The sequence below is a fragment of the Sander vitreus genome, chromosome 6 (genome assembly GCF_031162955.1).
Source record: "Sander vitreus isolate 19-12246 chromosome 6, sanVit1, whole genome shotgun sequence".
Lineage (NCBI taxonomy): Eukaryota > Metazoa > Chordata > Actinopteri > Perciformes > Percidae > Sander > Sander vitreus.
The window spans coordinates 7,267,926-7,285,315 of NC_135860.1; the positions used below are offsets into that span (position 1 = coordinate 7,267,926).

The window sequence follows — 17,390 nt, forward strand, 5'->3', positions numbered from 1 at the left end:
ATATGTATATATACATACTGTAATGTGTATGGGTATAAGCAGGTACTAAATAAATAAATATACCATATACTGTAATTTGTACATAAGCAGGTAGTAATAAAAGTGAACAAAAAGTGTAAAGTCTCAAAAATGTACCCCGTATTTACTCTAGACAAGTAGGCTACTGTACTACAGTTACAAGTGACAATTTCCATTTTATAGTAAATATTAAGTAAACGGAATTAGTAAAGGCATTATCGAAGCTGAGAAATGAAGAAATGGTGCAAAAGGAACTGGAGTATTACAAGATCAGAGTTTCTGCATGGACAAAAAGGTGTTTTTGCATTATTTCCATGGTAATACCAGGGTAATACATTGTGCTGTCAAGATACATGGATATCAGTAAGAATCAAGATGGTGCTGGACGCTGCTAGGAGATTTCTGAACATATGGGGACATATCGGGTGAAGACCTAGAAACTACACTGGGGAGGGATTTGCATAAACTCAGACGTATGTGTAGTATGGTGAATGTCATGAATGGGATCCATTTAGGTGGTCACTGTGAATAAAACTTACTAGCAGAAGGTAGCACAGTAAGGACATTAAAGAGATTCAAACTTGATATTGAATATTCTTGTACTTTCTGTGAACTAGAAAAAGAAACAATCTGTCATTTGTTCTTTCACTATATGTATACTAAAATATTTTGGGTTGATGTTCAACATCTTATAAGACGGAATACTGGGCAATTAATTCAATTTAAGGATAAAGCTATTTTTATTTGTTTTGAAGGCAATGAGATGGACAATGGTGTTGTTTATTTTGTTCAATTAATCTCGTTATTGGGAAACAATAAGAAATGGGCGGACTCCAAACCAAACTTTGAACTCTTTTTTTCAAGAACTGCACCAATACGGCAACACTGTAAGAGACATGAAAAATAAGAAGGCAATTAAGACTGGAATTATGTTTGATACATTTCTCATGTATCGGTGATACATTTGTTTTAATATGTAGGCTACTACAATTTGCTTTTCTACTTTTTTATATATTTTCTACACATTTTTTTCTGTATATGCACCTCCGGTATTGACTTTTTGTATGTGTACATACTGGCGATGTACCTATGTTGCACAGTAAAAGACTAGATCCAGAAGGTGGCAGCAATGCAACGGATACCGACTGCCTTAAAAAAAGAAGAAAAAAGATGACTTCTAAGCCTACAATTCCCACAATGCATTGAGAAGACACCCGGAAAAGGACGAAAACATCAGCTGACGCCACTGTGGATGAGTAGTTTTTGACATTTTAAAGGCAGTTATTTATTCGTTTAAAATATAGTTGTTTTTTTATTTTTGCATTAGCATATGTTAGTGAGTAAGTAGCTATGTTACGACCAAAGGCGTTAACGCAGGTTCTGAGCCAAGCGAACACAAACGGAGTCCAAAGCACACTGTGAGTAACGTTAGCTAGCTAGTTAGCAGCATGCTAACGAGGTAATATGGTTTTTGAACATTATACAGTATGTTGTTGTTGTTGTTGTTGTTGGAAAGGGTACAATGGTGGGCTTTTTGACATACACGGAAATATAATACTAGCTAAATATCAAGAGTCTGCCAAATATCGGAATACTGCGGTACAGGTAGACTAAGATTAGTAACATCAAACTGCATGTTTTACATCTCTGTGCAATATGATATTTAAGGAATACTGTGGGCAGGGCAAACCTTAACCTTACAAGTTGTTTGCAATAGTTATAGTTAGTAATAGTCTAAAATGTAGGGCTGCAACTTAATCTAATCGTCTCTCTCTATTGAAATTCTCTCTCTACTGAAATTCTGTCTAAATTCACTAAGTAACGTAAGGTCATTTTGAAATTCCTGCATTTCTACACATGCTTTCATTTGTAGTTCCTTTATGGTAACAATATGATCTTATTGCCAATTCAAATTACCATTACAAATGTTCCTTAAGAGTCTTAAAAACTGGCAGTATTTGGATTAACTTTGATAAATTGCAACACGATTCATAACAATTTACATATTTGTACATAGTTCAGACTGTTTCATATTACTTTATAAACAGTATATATACTATGATTATTAGGTTTGTAGATATGGCCAACATTGTTGGGTAGCTTCATGGAGATACCCTGAGTAAAATCCATTCGTTGACAGTCTATAGTAAAAATCATTTCAGGTGTTCATGTGCTGGATACTGAAACTTCAATGTTTACATTTTCACCAGCTTACTGAACAATGAAGGTTCACTTCTGGCTTACTCTGGATACGGGGACACTGACGCCCGAGTGACAGCTGCCATCGCTAGCAACATCTGGGCGGCCTACGACAAGAACGGCCACCAAGCCTTTAACGAAGACAAACTTAAATTCATACTCATGGATTGTATGGTAAGAAGTGCAGTTCTTCTAAAACCATTGCGGTTGTTCTCGGGTTCTCATATGATGAGTGATTTTGATATGAACAGTTTGAACTGGGGCACTTTGTCACTTTCTCTCCTTTTATCTCTCAGGAGGGAAGGGTGGCCATTACTCGTGTAGCCAACCTACTACTGTGTATGTACGCCAAAGAGACGGTGGGTTTTGGAATGCTTAAAGCCAAGGTGAGAGTTTTTGCAGTCAAAGCTGATTGTCAGTCATTGGTTTCCCATCAAACAATGTCCTGCTTTTCAGGCTCATTTGTATATTCAGGGTTAAAGCACAACAACACAGAGAATAATCAATACTATCATAAAAATAACAGAAAGCTATTAAAGCTGTCTGATTTGGGGAAATTATTTGATCAATAAATTAGAATAATAAGGATGTAAAAGAAAATATAGTTATGTAAAACAATCACAAGGAGAGGTTGTGAGATTTAAAATCACATTCCTTAAATGTCCAAAAGGTACATTTCAATTGATCTAAAGTAGGTGCTGTATTTTGGTGCACTAAAATTAACTTAACAGACCATAAAACTGTTTATAAAACATCAGAAAACTATGAAAATATCATCACAATTTTTTAGAGTAAGTATTCAAATGCCTTGTTTTGTCCAACCAACCGTCCAAAACCCAAAGATATTTAACTCCGATGTAAGACGAGGAAAAGCAGCAAATACTCACATTAGAGACCAAATATTTGGCATTTTTGCTTGAAAAATGACTTCTACAATGACTTGATAATCCAAACAGTTCCTGTAGCAGCCCTAAACTGAACTGTACGATGTAGTGTTCAGCTTGAAGTCATTTAAAACCGATCCTGTCTTATTGAGGAACACTTATAGGACAGCTTGTATACTACATCACAACACATAAGGCAGTAGCTTGAAGCTAATCCTTATTTGTCACTCTGAATAAAGCCTTTGTTAACACTGTTCTGTGTATGTTGTGTTTATAGGCAGAAGCCCTGGTACAGTACCTGGAGGAACCATTAACCCAAGTGGCAGCGTCATAGTGGAGATGTGATGTGACTGAAGCTCTACCTGTCGCTTCTGTCTGCCTGGAAAAAAAACATCACATGTTCCCGGTCATTTATGGACTACTGAGTGATCTGTGAGTGGGTGGGGTGTATTTATAATCATGGTATTGAAACTAATAACTGGTATGTTTTTTTGCCCTCGCTTGTGACTTATGTGTTCATCTAATGGTCTGCTCTAAAAGGCCACATAACTGTCAAAAGGAAGCCTGAGTGTACAACTGCTGAAATGATTCCTTTACATTACTGTTTCCACGGCCGATTCATTCATTTGCAGTTTTAGTTCAGGCATGCAGATCACAGTTAAGCAGCAAATTTAACATTTTTGACTCCTGTCAGAGAAGTAAAATGGTTTGTGAAAACATTCATAAAAATGTCTGTCGGATAAAATACAGGGAAGATTTTTTTGCTGCGTTTTGTTTCAAAGCTGTCAAATAAACAATTTTTGGATTAATATTCACTTTTTCTATTTTGTGTTTATGCTCTAAACTGAGTGCTTTGTGAGTGGGCTATTATATTATTCTAAACTAAAATACGAGGTTTACCAGGATCGAGATTAAAAGTAGCCATAGTTTCAGTATTCTTTGATACAAATTCTATTCAAGCAGTGTTTTTAGAATCAAATTAGAAAGTCCTGTGAAATAATCTTAAATCAATATGATGCAGTGTAGATGTATTTTGTATTGGCTACATTATTACCCTTTTACAAAGCTTTGCATTGTTTGCAATTAATGTTTTTTTTTCAGGTGCATTCTATCCAACATGGAAATCCTCATGTTATTTTGCCCTTATTTTAATTCTTATTTAATTTCCATGACTCTGTTGAAAGGATGGCTTTTTAACATTACAAGTATTTCTGGTTTCCTGCAGACAATCACAGTATATACAGTACGAGTTCCATTATATCAGACTGTCTACTCTTTGCATGCTCACTTGCCTTTAAAACCTGAAATGTTTTAGAAAATCCTTTTGAGTAGTGTAATGGATGGAAAACAAAAAAAACAACCTTGGTTAGTCATTCTAAGTGCACTTTAATCACATCCTGCATGTCCGTGTTTAGACATCAGCAGAGGAAAATGAAAGACATCTGATTAAATAAATCAAAATATGAGGTTTTAAAGGTATAGAAACAAAAAAAAGAAGGCATCTATTGAAACAGAGATGACTAGAATTACCACGTACAATACATGTACAGGACCTAGTCTTTGTGACCACAGAGGATCAAATAGGAACAGCAAACCTGTTCAGCTTAGAAGAGACTTGATGAAAATTCACAAATCAAAACTTTGCTGTACAATATTATAGAAATGCCACATCAACTCTGTTACAGGGCGTAGCATTGTAGTGATGAAGCAATAAGATTTGCTTCCTGCATGCAGTAATGTGATCGATCCAGGAGAAGGCGCCTGCCAGTCCCTCTCAGCTGTACCTGCCAGTCGCCCCACCTGTCCAACCTGCCCTGCACTGACTCCTATTACTAAACACACCTCCACAGCTGCCCCACCACTCCCTGACACAAGCCCCGCCTGCTGCAGTAGAACAAGCTGGGTACATTCAGCATGTCTTGTTCAAACAAGCCAGCTTTCTATTAACTCAGATTGGGAAGGGTAGCGAAGGGCAGAAAACTGGCTACTGGCATTCTTGTGTCAAAACATCTTTGCAGCTGTCTTCCTTCCTGAAGCCTGAGGATCTGAGGGGCAGGCTGGTTTGTGGTGTGAGTCAGTGTCAGCTTACATCTTGCAATCGGTCTGAGTGTTGGAGACACGGCAGTTATAAACTGAGGGGCGGCAACACTGAATGAACAGAATATGGGGTCAGATGAGGCCTACAACTTTGTCTTTAAGGGTGAGTGCATGTTCTTCTGTTTACTTGGTTCAATCTTTAGAAACATTCCTAAAGTTTTAGTTTCATTCTATAATGTTTCTTTGTCCTTCAAATTATACTTCGTTGTTTATTAATAACTTATGACAAGGATATGTGTTGTCTTAACAGTGCAATCCATTCTTATTAATGAACAGCTAAGTATAATAAACAATACATGGTAATACACAGCACAGACAACTACTAGCCTGAGTGAGGTGTGAGCAGTTCACTCCACTGTTTAGCTAAATATTGGATGTTGGTATTTTGCAAGTCTCAAAACACTTCAGGTGAGCGTCATTCCTACAAAGTTGAGTGCTACTACAATCGCATTGCCAGTTCAGCACATGGGTGAGTAAGCAGTAAGCTTGCACAGTGCAGGTTATTGTTGAAACCAGGATGTGTACTTTAATTCCTGCTTATCTACAGAACAACATTGTAGTTGCAAAAGACAAGGTGCGTCACTCATATAGTAGTTTTCCCAAAAACTATAAAATAAAACCGTGTGACTTGTATAAGAATCAGAATCAGAAAGGGTTTTATTGCCAAGTACGTTTTTTAACACATACAAGGAATTTGTTTTGGTGTTGTTGGTGCACGTCACACATTCTTTAGATGGAATATTAAACAATATAAGTATAGGTATAAACAATATAAGTATATGTACACAGTATGTATTAAATTAAAAAATCAAGAATAAATAAAGAGATAAATAAAAAATAAAGAGCAAAGAGCATTACAGCAGAGAGAGAACAGTGGCATGAAGGTGGAGAGTCAGGATGGTTTCTGGGCCTTGTTAATAAGGCTAGTGGCGGAGGGGAAAAAGCTGTTCAGGTGACGTGAGGTTTTGGTCCTGATGGACCTCAGCCTCCTGCCAGAGGGGAGTGTCTCAAAGAGTTTGTGTCTGGGGTGGGAGGGGTCGGCCACAATCTTTCCAGCACGCTTCAGAGTCCTGGTGGCGTTTAGGTCCTGGAACGACGGCAGATTGCAGCCAATCACCTTCTCTGCTGACCGAATGACACGCTGCAGTCTGCCCTTGTCCTTGGCTCTGCTAGCAGCGTACCAGATGGTGATGGAGGATGTGAGGATGGACTCAATGATGGTTGTGTAGAAGTGCACCATCGTTGTCTCTGGCAGGTTGAATTTCTTCAGCTGCCTCAGGAAGTACATCCTCTGTTGTGCTTTCTTCACGAGGGAGCTGATGTTCAGCTCCCACTTGAGGTCCTGGGAGATGGTAGTTCCCAGGAAGCGGAATGACTCTACAGTGTCAATTGCGGAGCCACAGAGGGTGATGGGGGCAGGGGGCAAGCTATACTCAGCAGCTTGTGCCACTCACTCTATTCATGCTGCACTCAACATGGCACAGTAATCATTTCTTATATGGAGCTGGTTAAGGTACCATGGCTCTTAACAGGTGCATGATAGAAGTGAAAGTCATTCAGAGAGGTAATTTGTTCCATGTAGCCTACGGTAATTTGACATGTGGGTACAAAGTGCCATGTTGATAAAAGGAACTGCAGGTAAATGGTAAATCCAAAGTAACTGTGTCCGAAAGATCAAATAGCATCACTTACAGTATTTACGAGCTCCTCCTGTATTCATATTGCACAGAATCACACTTAACAGATTTGCCTTGAAGGGCTTTGGGGCCAAGAGCCTAATGGTTACGGTGCATAATGACAACATGCCTGGTTTGATTTGTTGCATGTCATATCTGGAGTGTAAAAATGAAATCAAAATATTGAACTGTTCCTTGCTCCTCATCTAATATATATGGGGAAAAGGAATAAACGTTGGGGCCAGTAACAGAGGAGGGATCCCTCCTCTAGCCGGTGATTTGTAAAAAATGATTAGCCTATCACTGAAAAAACTCCCTCACTACTGCAGTGCTCCTAAGCAGTGTGTGCTAATAGTATCTCGAATTTATGAGCACGTTGTCATTCCACCCAGCGATTCACAAATAACTCGGAGAAACTAATCAGTAAAATCAGATTCTATAGAGTTTGTTTGGAATGTAAGCCTCGACCCTCCGCATACTGTAAACATGAATGAATATATAGCATGTTAGAATGAAGCTTTGCTGTCAAATACACAACTAAATTATTTTAAGTTTCCACCAGGATCTTTCAGGGCAATACTGTGTACCGTACAGTAGCTACATTTCCAGTCCCGAAGGTCATGAAAACAAACAAAAAGAGATTTTAATCCTCACTGCATCGCATCAAGTTCTTCCCAGCTTCCTTAGAATCAACAAACTTGAAGGCCTCTTGTCCTATATCACCATAGAAACCAGGGGTGGGTAATTGTTTGGATAAGAAGTTACTGAGTAGAGTAGTGGAGGAGAACAGGCATTCTCACCTCTCCTACTAGAAGACAAAGCAGTACAGTGATGTGGCTGCAGAGTGAACAATGACCTAAAACAGGCAAAGGGGGAACAACTGGTAAAACATTCTTTGCAATGACCTTAGACTTCAGGTTAAACATACTGTTAGCCAAGAACTGGGGCCAAGTGCCAAGTTCAGAGCGCCAGCATTTTTAAATCCGTTGTTCTGACTGGTGAATCGTGAGCAAGGGATTTTTAACATCCAACTGTAGTTTGTTCATTCCTTGGAGACAGGGGGTTGAACAATCTCACCATAAGGTCCATTTAGTAGCTGTTCTTGTACTTTCAATTACACAATTGTTGATTTGAAGGATTTTTGTTTGCCCATGTAGGCTATGGTACGGCTCTGCTTGACATGACTCACTTTTTTGGGATCAGTACTTCTTTTTTTTTTTTTTTTTTTTTGTGTGTGTGTGTGTGTGTGTTTTTCCACTGCGGATAGTTGTAGTGATACTCAGGCGGGATACTCAGCTGATCGCCATAGCGCAGCCGTGTGAAACTGCTGTGACATCATCTTCAACGCGACACTCGCTGACACTTTTCACATACCTTTCATCTCAGTGCCGTTCATCGGCAACCAAACAGAGACACTTCGTCAATTGTAAAGCGTAGTGTATAGTACAGTGTAGTGTACAGTGCAGCGTAGTGTACGCCGTAGTGTATGTAATTTACGGCGTAGTTTTGCAGGCTGCCCTTTTATTTAAATCTCGGTCTGGTGAATTAAAAAAATTCAGAGGCTATTGACGGTAGCTTGGCTATTTCAAAATCGCAGGTTTGTGCAGGATGTTCCGTGTCGCGCTAGTGACAATTCTCTGACCAATCAGTGGTCTGCAGTGTTTTAACTCGGCCTTCTAGAATGGTCTCAGCTCGCTAAGAACGAGGTAGTACCACACAAATACAAGGTACTATCCACAACTTTATGCTTTAGAGTCGAGTAGAGTTGAGTCGAGCTGTAACATGCGGTGAAAAAGCGATATTAGTGACTGTTCTGTTCTGTTGTTCAAGAAAGTGAATAGGCTAAGCATGTTTCCCAAAATGTCCACCAGCTCCCATCACACCTTAAAGCCGCCTACACATAGCTGTGGAGATGTCACAAGATCTTGCATTATTATCAGAGTATTCACAAGCTCGCACCCCTCAGCAATACACTGTGACTGTTTCTTAATCAGTTGTGCAGAGATCCCAGTGTTTTCATGGTGTGGTCCTATTTTCCAATCTGTGCCAAGTAAGCCAAGCCTTTTTTCTTTCTGAGTCGGGCCCTAACAACTGAAACCCAAAAATTAGTCACAGAAACATACAGAGTGGTATTTCTCGTCCTGTTTACCCAGTAGTTATAGGTTCCTTTGACCAAGCTAAAAGGCAGTAACGGCTTAACTTGTTCCACCTGATTTGGAATCAACTTACACTCCTAGAGACTTTTTTTATTTCCTGAAACAAAGGTCCACTTGTGAGAGGTTTTTGCCTCCAAAGGTTTTCAGTTTTGTCAACTTTTGTAGAGGGGAAGGACACACTTCCTCCTCTAGAAAAGTTGACAACTAGATTTTTCCCTGTTTTGCCAAAATAGGTGTCTTAAACATCAATAACTCATACCATGAGTGAGGCATGACTGATGATTGTGCTGCACAGTAATACATGAAAACAATGCTCTAAGCAAATTTGGGGAAAATTACAAACGTAGGAAAGAACACTAAAAGAAAATGTTGATTTTAAAGTCCTCCACTTTTGCAACTACATCTTTGCCCCAACTGGTTTAATTCCTGCATGTGCTTTGCTTCCTGGTCATCCTCACTCATTATCTAAAAAAACAAACATAACAAACAGCATATTTTAGAATTGGCATCTCACGAGTCCATTGTGGGACAGCCTACAGCCCTACAAGATCCTTGGTTATCTCCTTACTGATCAATAATCTGGTGTATTATGTAACAGGTCAACATCCCACCTTGTTTCCCAGTATTTTACTCAACATGTCCACAACAATTATCTCATTTACCCTAAGGGTGTGGTGCTGCTTTTAAAATATGACATAATATCACAATTGGTGTAATTACCCCCAGTCTTAGACAGCTAAGAATGAGGATTTACAGTACACCCAACAAAGACACACCTAGATTAAGGCTTCAGTTAAGTAGGGCTGTAAAGGATTAAGTGGACATACAGGATTCATATTAGGCTATGTGTCTCCTTTATCCAAGAAATACTGATATCCACAAAACTGAACTCTAATTAAGACACTTGCGTTTACTGTGTTTTATGTCCTCTGCAGTGGTTCTAATAGGAGAATCTGGTGTAGGGAAGAGCAATCTGCTGTCCCGCTTCACCAAAAACGAGTTCAACCATGACAGTCGCACGACCATCGGGGTGGAGTTCAGCACACGGACGGTGCAGCTTAGTGGCTTCACCATCAAAGCCCAGATCTGGGACACGGCCGGGCTGGAGCGATACCGGGCCATCACTTCTGCGTAAGTGTCAAGATCCATCACAGCTTTTATAGATCTATTAGTACTGTATGTACATGTGTACTCATTCTCACATTAGTCCATCCACTTTTTGTTAAACTGTCTCCACTATTTGCTGAACCCAAAGAGAGGGGTTGTCACTTTGTCCCTTTCAGTCCAATTGGGACATATGAGCATGTAAAGAGCCAGAGAGCTCCCTTATTTCAACTGCAACATGTATTGTGGTTGCATTATGTCATGGTCTAACTGTCAGTAAAGAAATCGACATCATTGACATTGACATCAATGATTTCTTGCTGCATCAATGTTGAGCATCAGTGCATAATGCCATTAAGTTGCATTTTGGCTGGCTGTGTTGGACAAACAGGTACTGCAAAGACAAAAAACTCATAGAAAAGAATTTCCATAACTATAACACATTAAAGGCATATACACATTTAGGAAAATACTCTTATTCGCTTTCCTGCCGAGAGTTAGATGAGAAGATCGAAACCACTCTCAGGTCTGTACACTAAATATATTAGGTACAGCCAGCAGCCACTTAGCTTAGCTTAGCATAAAGCCTGAAAACAGGGAGAAACAGCTAGCCTAGGTACAGGTACAGCCATCATTGCCCCTGAGAACACTTCTCTGGTTAGCCATCATTGGCAAATCTCTGTACGCACAACAGTTTTTAATGGGCGAATGCAACACTAAGTAACTCAGCCTAAAAGTCTTAACTAGTGGAGATGATGATGGTTCACACTGCATCACTCCTTTGTGACTAATACAAGTGTTGTGTTTGTTCTAGGGCTGTCAAAATAACGCGTTAATTTCGATTAATTAATCTGAGAACAAATAACGCGTTAAAAAAAATAACGCAGATTAATCCATTCCATATTGACGTTTGACCTGGACCGTTCTAGCCACCATTGGACTGTAAAATGAAGAAGGGAGACGAGAATGTTCTGCCTGGATCATTAATTGGAACATTTACTTGTAAACATCTTCTTCCTGCCAACCCTGGCTACCGAAATCTGGTGCTACTGATATGTCTGCGCTTCTCTCTGATGCTCTGAAACACAAGCACCGCTGCACATGACGCTAGTTAACACTATACTCGACAGCAGCTAACGTTAGCCTACCGCTAGCTAGTAGCTGGATTAAACACGGTTAAAATGCTGACAGCTAACGCTAAACGGTGTAAAGTTTGACTGTGTTTTACTGTAGAGGATTCAACACCGGTATGTAACAATCTGCAGCTGCCGTCAGAGAAACAACACAGACGGTGCGTTCAATGAAACTGGTAAACTACTGCCTCGTGGTGCATTTGAAGTTAATTGTAAATGTCCTTTTCCCATCTGATGGTTCAACAGCAATTTACTACTGAAATTAGTTATTGTTATACATTATTATTAAATCTTTTCATTTTGACCATATGGCCGTTCTTTAATGCCACCAACTGTTGTTTAGTACCCTTTTTTTCCTTTTCTTTTTTTACTTTCTTAAAAAGTATCGGTTCAGGCACCGTTAATTATGTATGCGATTAATTTTGATTAATTAATCACAGAGTATGTAATTAATTAGATTACATTTTTTAATCAATTGACAGCCCTAGTTTGTTCATAAAGAACCTGTCTACAGCAACTTTCAGGAACAAGGTGTGTATTTCCCTTACGTGTTGTGAGTTAGTACTGAAGTTACATAAATGTATGTTGTGCTAGCAGATGCACTATGTAGACAACTGCACTTCTTTTTAAATATTCACACTTTTTAAGCAGGCACTCTGAAATTAAGATTTCAGAGATTTTTTGGTTTCATCTTACTTGAAGGTATCTACAAAACAGTAACATGACACTGTCATCAATGTGTCATAAACATTATAAACAAGTCATAAACGTTTATGACAGAATGCTTCTTTTAGTAAGTGTCATTCGTTTTTTTGTCATGAGAAGTTAGGGTTAGAGTTAGGGTTAGGGTTCATGTGTCATGGCTGACAGCGTCATGTGTTCATGACAGTGTCATGTCACTCTTCTGTAGATACCTTCAAGTAAAGTGTTACCGATTAAAAAAAAAAAAAAAAAAAATCAAGTTTCATGCTTGCTTTCTTGCTCTATAGTTGAGCAACCTGTATGTCAGCATCTTAATGTGTTGCTGTTATCAGCCAAAACACAGAAAGACAGACACTTAACAACCAGCACATTATTGTCTCCTGTCAGTTCCCAACTGGCACACTTGGGTCCCAAAATGCAATTGGTTAGAGCAGAGATCTTTGTGTCTCTGTTCTATCTGAGGGTGCTCCTGATTCATTCTTTTTTAAATTAAACTAGAAGGATTACCAGTGTGAAAACTGGTTTTAAAACAATAGAACCATGTCAATTTTATTTTTAAGACATGGAAGAATCTGAGGATATGCTACACCACTGGATTAGCTCTTTTCTGACGGCTTGGCTTTTTGAGTAATTACTTGCCGACTTATTCCAGTTCGCAAATTTTCAATCCCAAGGAATTTCCCATTTGTGCTGTAACAAGCAGCTAAAACCTATTAAAGCGGAATTAATTATATTGCTGGAAGAGGGGAGCAGAGATGTAATTGTGAAGGAAGTATTGATCGGTAATGACTTCAGAGCAATTTTCAGACATTTCAGTTTTTTCAGTTGACAGCAGGAGCAACTGCTTATTCTCAATGAAGATAGGGCAATGCTTAAAGCATGCATAATCAATATTTTTCATTTTAACAATGCATCAAATGATGTGTATTATGAAAGCAGCCACTCTCAGCTGTGAAGAGCTTTATGGCATCTTTTATTTTGGTTTTCCGGCCTACAACTTACCCGTATTGTTCCACTGTCACTGCTCTCATAGAGTTGTTTTTGGCAGCTAAAACCCCGCTGTATTCCAGCTACCCAGTACCAAACGGCAGACTGACAAAGTTAGTGTGTAACTGGTGAGCATTTAGCAGCTATAGAGCCAGATACTTAGCTCAGGAGTTGGTGGAGACCAAAAACAGAGCTATAAGGACGATAATTATTGGACTTACATCAGTTGACCAAGAACATGACACCAAATGAAGGATGATGCTGCTCTGTAACTTCTGAAAGTGTAAATAGGCAACATGTTTGCCATATCAATTTAAAAAGGTGATGATATGTAAATGTTGTGTTTGAAGCTTTTTCCGCTGCCCCCAAGTGGCCAAAGAAATTGGTTATTACAGGTTTTAGTGGGAGTAGATTGTTAATGTTTAGCTTCATTAAAGTATTTTCCCTTTTCTTATATTATATCACCTTCATTTAACTACACAGGCAGTGCCACACTGTCCCTAAAAGTAACAGAAAAAGGACTAATTGTCACATAAGGATTAACTGTACCGTCAATCTCCTCCGAACAGGTATTACAGAGGTGCTGTTGGAGCCCTGCTGGTCTATGACATCACCAAACACCTCACCTATGAAAGTGTTGAGCGCTGGCTGAAGGAGCTGTACGATCACGCTGACCCCCACATCGTGGTCATGCTGGTGGGCAACAAGACTGACCTGGAGTCAGAGAGATCTGTGCCCAACGAGGAGGCTAAAGACTATGCAGGTACAACGTCAATAACTTTTACCTCTGAAAACCATAGGGTTTGTATGTTCATTGTTCATCAGTAGTTAATGGAAACTGAACTTGATTGTAGAGAATGGAAATTAGTATGCTCACCAAACTGTACGTTCAATTTCTATTCATTGATTGAAGATCAACAGTAACATTTTGTGATTTGGGGAATGCAGCTTTAAAGTGACACTAGCAACCAAATGACCACAAATGTGAATTTAATAAATGTATAAAATGACTAACATAGCTGATTTGTATTATCTAGAAAAGAATGGTCTTTTGTATCTGGAGACGTCAGCTTTGGCGTCAACTAATGTGGAGGCAGCATTCAACAGTGTCCTATCAGGTAATTCATCGTAATGTATTTAACGTCTACTTTGTTAAAAGCCATTATGCAGGTGTGTTGTTCATGTCCAAATACAGAGATACATAGCGAAGCATATTCTGTGTGGGTGGCACGGTTGACTGCCTCACAGCATCCCCCCGGCCTCGGTTCTTTCTGTGTGCATGTGGGTTCTTTCTAATTTGGTCCCTTGAATGTCTTCCCCCCCCACCAAAAACATATTATGATGTGGACAGGATCACACATTTTCCCATAAACATGCTAGAACAAGGCAATCCCGTGACCCTGGATTTAACCTCACATAGGCAGACCTTCATCTCCTCAGCTCCTGGAGGTTTGGAAAAAAGTCTAGGACTGAAAAAGTTCAGGATAAATTGGCCTTTAGTAGTGCTGAGACAGACATTTTTTACTTGACTGCTTTTGGAGGAAATACCTCCTTTGGTTGTAAATGAAAAACAATGCCGGTTTATTTATTTTTTTGAAGTGTTGCTGTCCTTTTTTAATCAACCTTTGTGCATCATGAAAGTCTGGCTATTTTTTTGGTGCAATGGTACTTTTTCCTCTCAAAACCTGTGGACACACTGCAGCTTCTTTCTATTCTAGCACACTGTCAATGTATAATACATGTTAAATTTCTGCCACAGAGATTCATAGGAAGGTAAGCAGTAAGGAAGTGGTTCGGGGCTCTATCAGTGCAGTGTCCCTGAACAGCTCCAGCGCAGAAAACACAGAGGAGAAGAGGACCTGCTGCAAGAACATCTGATCACAAGGTCCTCCAGGAGCCCAGGGGCCTCAGGGGGCTGGGGGGTGACAGGTGACCTTCACCCACAACCCTGTGCTAGAGCTCAACGAGAGGCGGGCGACACGGCAACCATGGTTGCCAATATACACGGTCCTTGCTTAAGCGATGCCACTTTGAAAATGGCTGTTTTACAAGTTGTACAAGCTGCATGATGGTGTGTTGTATTCAAAAGATGATTCATATATGTGAATGAATGTAGCTGGAGGCCAACATCAATCTTAAATAGGTCAAGAGTAAAACACCTAACCATGTTACCTGTAAGATGATATATTTACAATCCATGCACAGAATTGGAGTGACGTAGAAGCATCATGTTCACGTGTAATTGCAAATGTTTTATGTTGGTTGGTTGGCGGCACTGTGGGTCTTGCTGTCACTGCTGTGCATGTGCTCCAGCTGATGATCGCAGATCGGGCTGATTGCAAAATGTTGAGAAATAAATGATTTATGGAGCCAGCTGGACTGCTGCGTGTTATTTGTGTCTTATAACAAAATATATAGGTCTTGTTCACAGAAGACATTTTGACATTTACCAGTATGGAAAAGCCCAGATGTAAATAATAATACAAATGATGACTGAATGCCGTTTAGCTGCTTCAGTTTCAGCCTTTCAGGGTCCTGATATTGTGCATGTTGGCTCATGAGTTACTGGAATACTTGAACTAGAATTCAAGTAGTTATTAGGAATACCAGATTAGTAAGATTTACCACCTCAGCCGTGATTCAATTCAAGTGAAATGCTAGTTTCAAATCAAAATAACACACACTATATTTGGCCATGGTCTCTTTCTGATCCAGGCATCACACACATCAAATGCTTGGCTGCAGCAGAGGTTCATAACCTTACAAAAAATCCATACTGAGGTCTAAAGATTTTGGAGACTTCCAACATATGTAGATGTAGATGTAGAAACAAAAATGAATTTGACGTACAGTAGCATCTCCATTTGAAAGCAACCTTTGCAAGCATATTTATTTTTTCTTGCGATAATTAACTGGCCCAATTAATGGTGTTAAACCCTGCCAGAATGTTGATGCATGCAATTAATGAGTGCACAGCCCTCTTTATAGGAGTATGGTAGATTCATTTTCTTCTTCCTGCTGCAAATGTAAAACCAGTAAAACCAAACCACCTGTCAGTTTTATGGGGAATTAGTGGATTGCCTGATAAGAGAGAGAAAAAAATTGAGTTTAACTAATATAATGGACTTCTATCAAACACAAGATATCAGCCGGTCTGTGTTATCCATGTCTGATATGATTCAAAAAGGTTCCTCCCTGAGCACAACATGAAAACAGTGTGTAAAAAAACCTGCAGTGAAATCTCATTTTGTTGATGAGATACACACTGACTCATTAAAAGCTGGAAGCTGTTTCAGGGACACTTCTGCCAAATGTGGGAAATACCAAACACTGTCCAATAATGTATACAATTACTGTTTAGACTACGTTTTATTATCAACTTTTTATTCTATAATCAATTTAACGCATATCATTGTTTATCTAGATAATACATAGTACATGGCTTTATATCTAATGCTTTTATATCCCACATTTCAGGATCCATATCTTAGATTGTAATTAAAATAATGCATAGATGTTGCATTGACAATATTTGTATCTAAGTAAGTAAGTTGGACTTTGTGAGATACTTGGTGTGCTTTTTTCAAAAGATGTGATGAAACGCTTTGTGCTGTTGGGAGTAGGAAAGGTCAATTTCAATGACTGTGATATTGTCAACCTGTTTTAATTATTTAGGAAGCACCAAATCCATTCAAGCTAATTCTTAAACCAAAAGCCAAACTTCAATGTATTCAATGACACTTTAAGTATCCATCTGGATACCACGAAAGTTTGTCAGAGTTACAAGTTTTTTTTAATAAGTTTTAAAGTCTGCTTTGGATACCTTTAAATTCTGTTTTCTCTTTACCTTTGTCATAAATTGTATCAATAAAGTTTTACTTGACAAATAAATAAACACTTACTATTTCAAGTTGAAATGGGAATATCTTTATTTTATATTGGCAGAGAATGTTTTCTTTCAGGAATGTATATTACACGTACATATTTGCCCCCCCATATAGGCCTACTGTAAGAAGAAAAAACAAGAGGGGAAAAACAAAAAAAACCTACATCATTCTTCTATAAAGAGTTTCTTGTACAGTTTGACAGTTTTTAGGCAAGGCAAGGCAGCTTTATTTGTATAGCACATTTCAGCAACAGGGCAATTCAAAGTGCTTTACATGAAATTTAAGACATTAAAGAGCAGTTAAAAACAATTATTTATCTTCTTTCTCTCCCACACAATTCACACAATACTTTTTCTTTTACCTTATTTTTAAAACGCCAGTATGGTATGTTAGTGTTTATAGATTCTGGATCATCTTGGCAAACATATATTTGTTTTCAATCTCTAAGAATTAGATGCTATATGTGTAGGATATACTGTATAGGCCTATTGTGTAAAATGTTAAACCTTAATCCTATTGGTAATACAGAATTGATATTGGAATGGCC

General features: G+C 38.8%; 2 protein-coding genes across 2 annotated transcripts; both read left to right on the forward strand.

Annotated features, from left to right (window-relative positions):
- The first annotated feature begins 1,204 nt into the window (after window positions 1–1,204).
- Window positions 1,205–3,912, forward strand: lamtor2 (late endosomal/lysosomal adaptor, MAPK and MTOR activator 2). The gene is made up of 4 exons (XM_078252272.1): window positions 1,205–1,436; window positions 2,229–2,391; window positions 2,514–2,603; window positions 3,379–3,912. Exons 1-4 carry the CDS (start codon window positions 1,369–1,371, stop codon window positions 3,433–3,435), a joined length of 378 nt encoding a protein of 125 aa, XP_078108398.1. The 5' UTR covers window positions 1,205–1,368; the 3' UTR covers window positions 3,436–3,912.
- A 1,078-nt stretch (window positions 3,913–4,990) lies between these two features.
- On the forward strand, window positions 4,991–15,329 carry rab25b (RAB25, member RAS oncogene family b). Its single transcript, XM_078252273.1, has 5 exons — window positions 4,991–5,301; window positions 9,966–10,161; window positions 13,526–13,719; window positions 13,994–14,074; window positions 14,716–15,329. The coding sequence occupies exons 1-5, from the start codon at window positions 5,265–5,267 to the stop codon at window positions 14,832–14,834; spliced, it is 627 nt and encodes a 208-aa protein (XP_078108399.1). The 5' UTR covers window positions 4,991–5,264; the 3' UTR covers window positions 14,835–15,329.
- The last annotated feature ends 2,061 nt before the right edge of the window (window positions 15,330–17,390 follow it).

Bases quoted from the DNA above. Each gene is read 5' to 3' on its own strand.
- lamtor2 (XM_078252272.1), top strand. From the start codon at position 1,369: ATGTTACGACCAAAGGCGTTAACGCAGGTTCTGAGCCAAGCGAACACA. The intron at 1,437-2,228 runs GTGAGTAACGTT...CATTTTCACCAG, and splicing joins AACGGAGTCCAAAGCACACT to CTTACTGAACAATGAAGGTT. The intron at 2,604-3,378 runs GTGAGAGTTTTT...TTGTGTTTATAG, and splicing joins TTGGAATGCTTAAAGCCAAG to GCAGAAGCCCTGGTACAGTA.
- rab25b (XM_078252273.1), top strand. From the start codon at position 5,265: ATGGGGTCAGATGAGGCCTACAACTTTGTCTTTAAGG. The intron at 13,720-13,993 runs GTACAACGTCAA...TGTATTATCTAG, and splicing joins GGAGGCTAAAGACTATGCAG to AAAAGAATGGTCTTTTGTAT. The intron at 14,075-14,715 runs GTAATTCATCGT...TTTCTGCCACAG, and splicing joins ATTCAACAGTGTCCTATCAG to AGATTCATAGGAAGGTAAGC.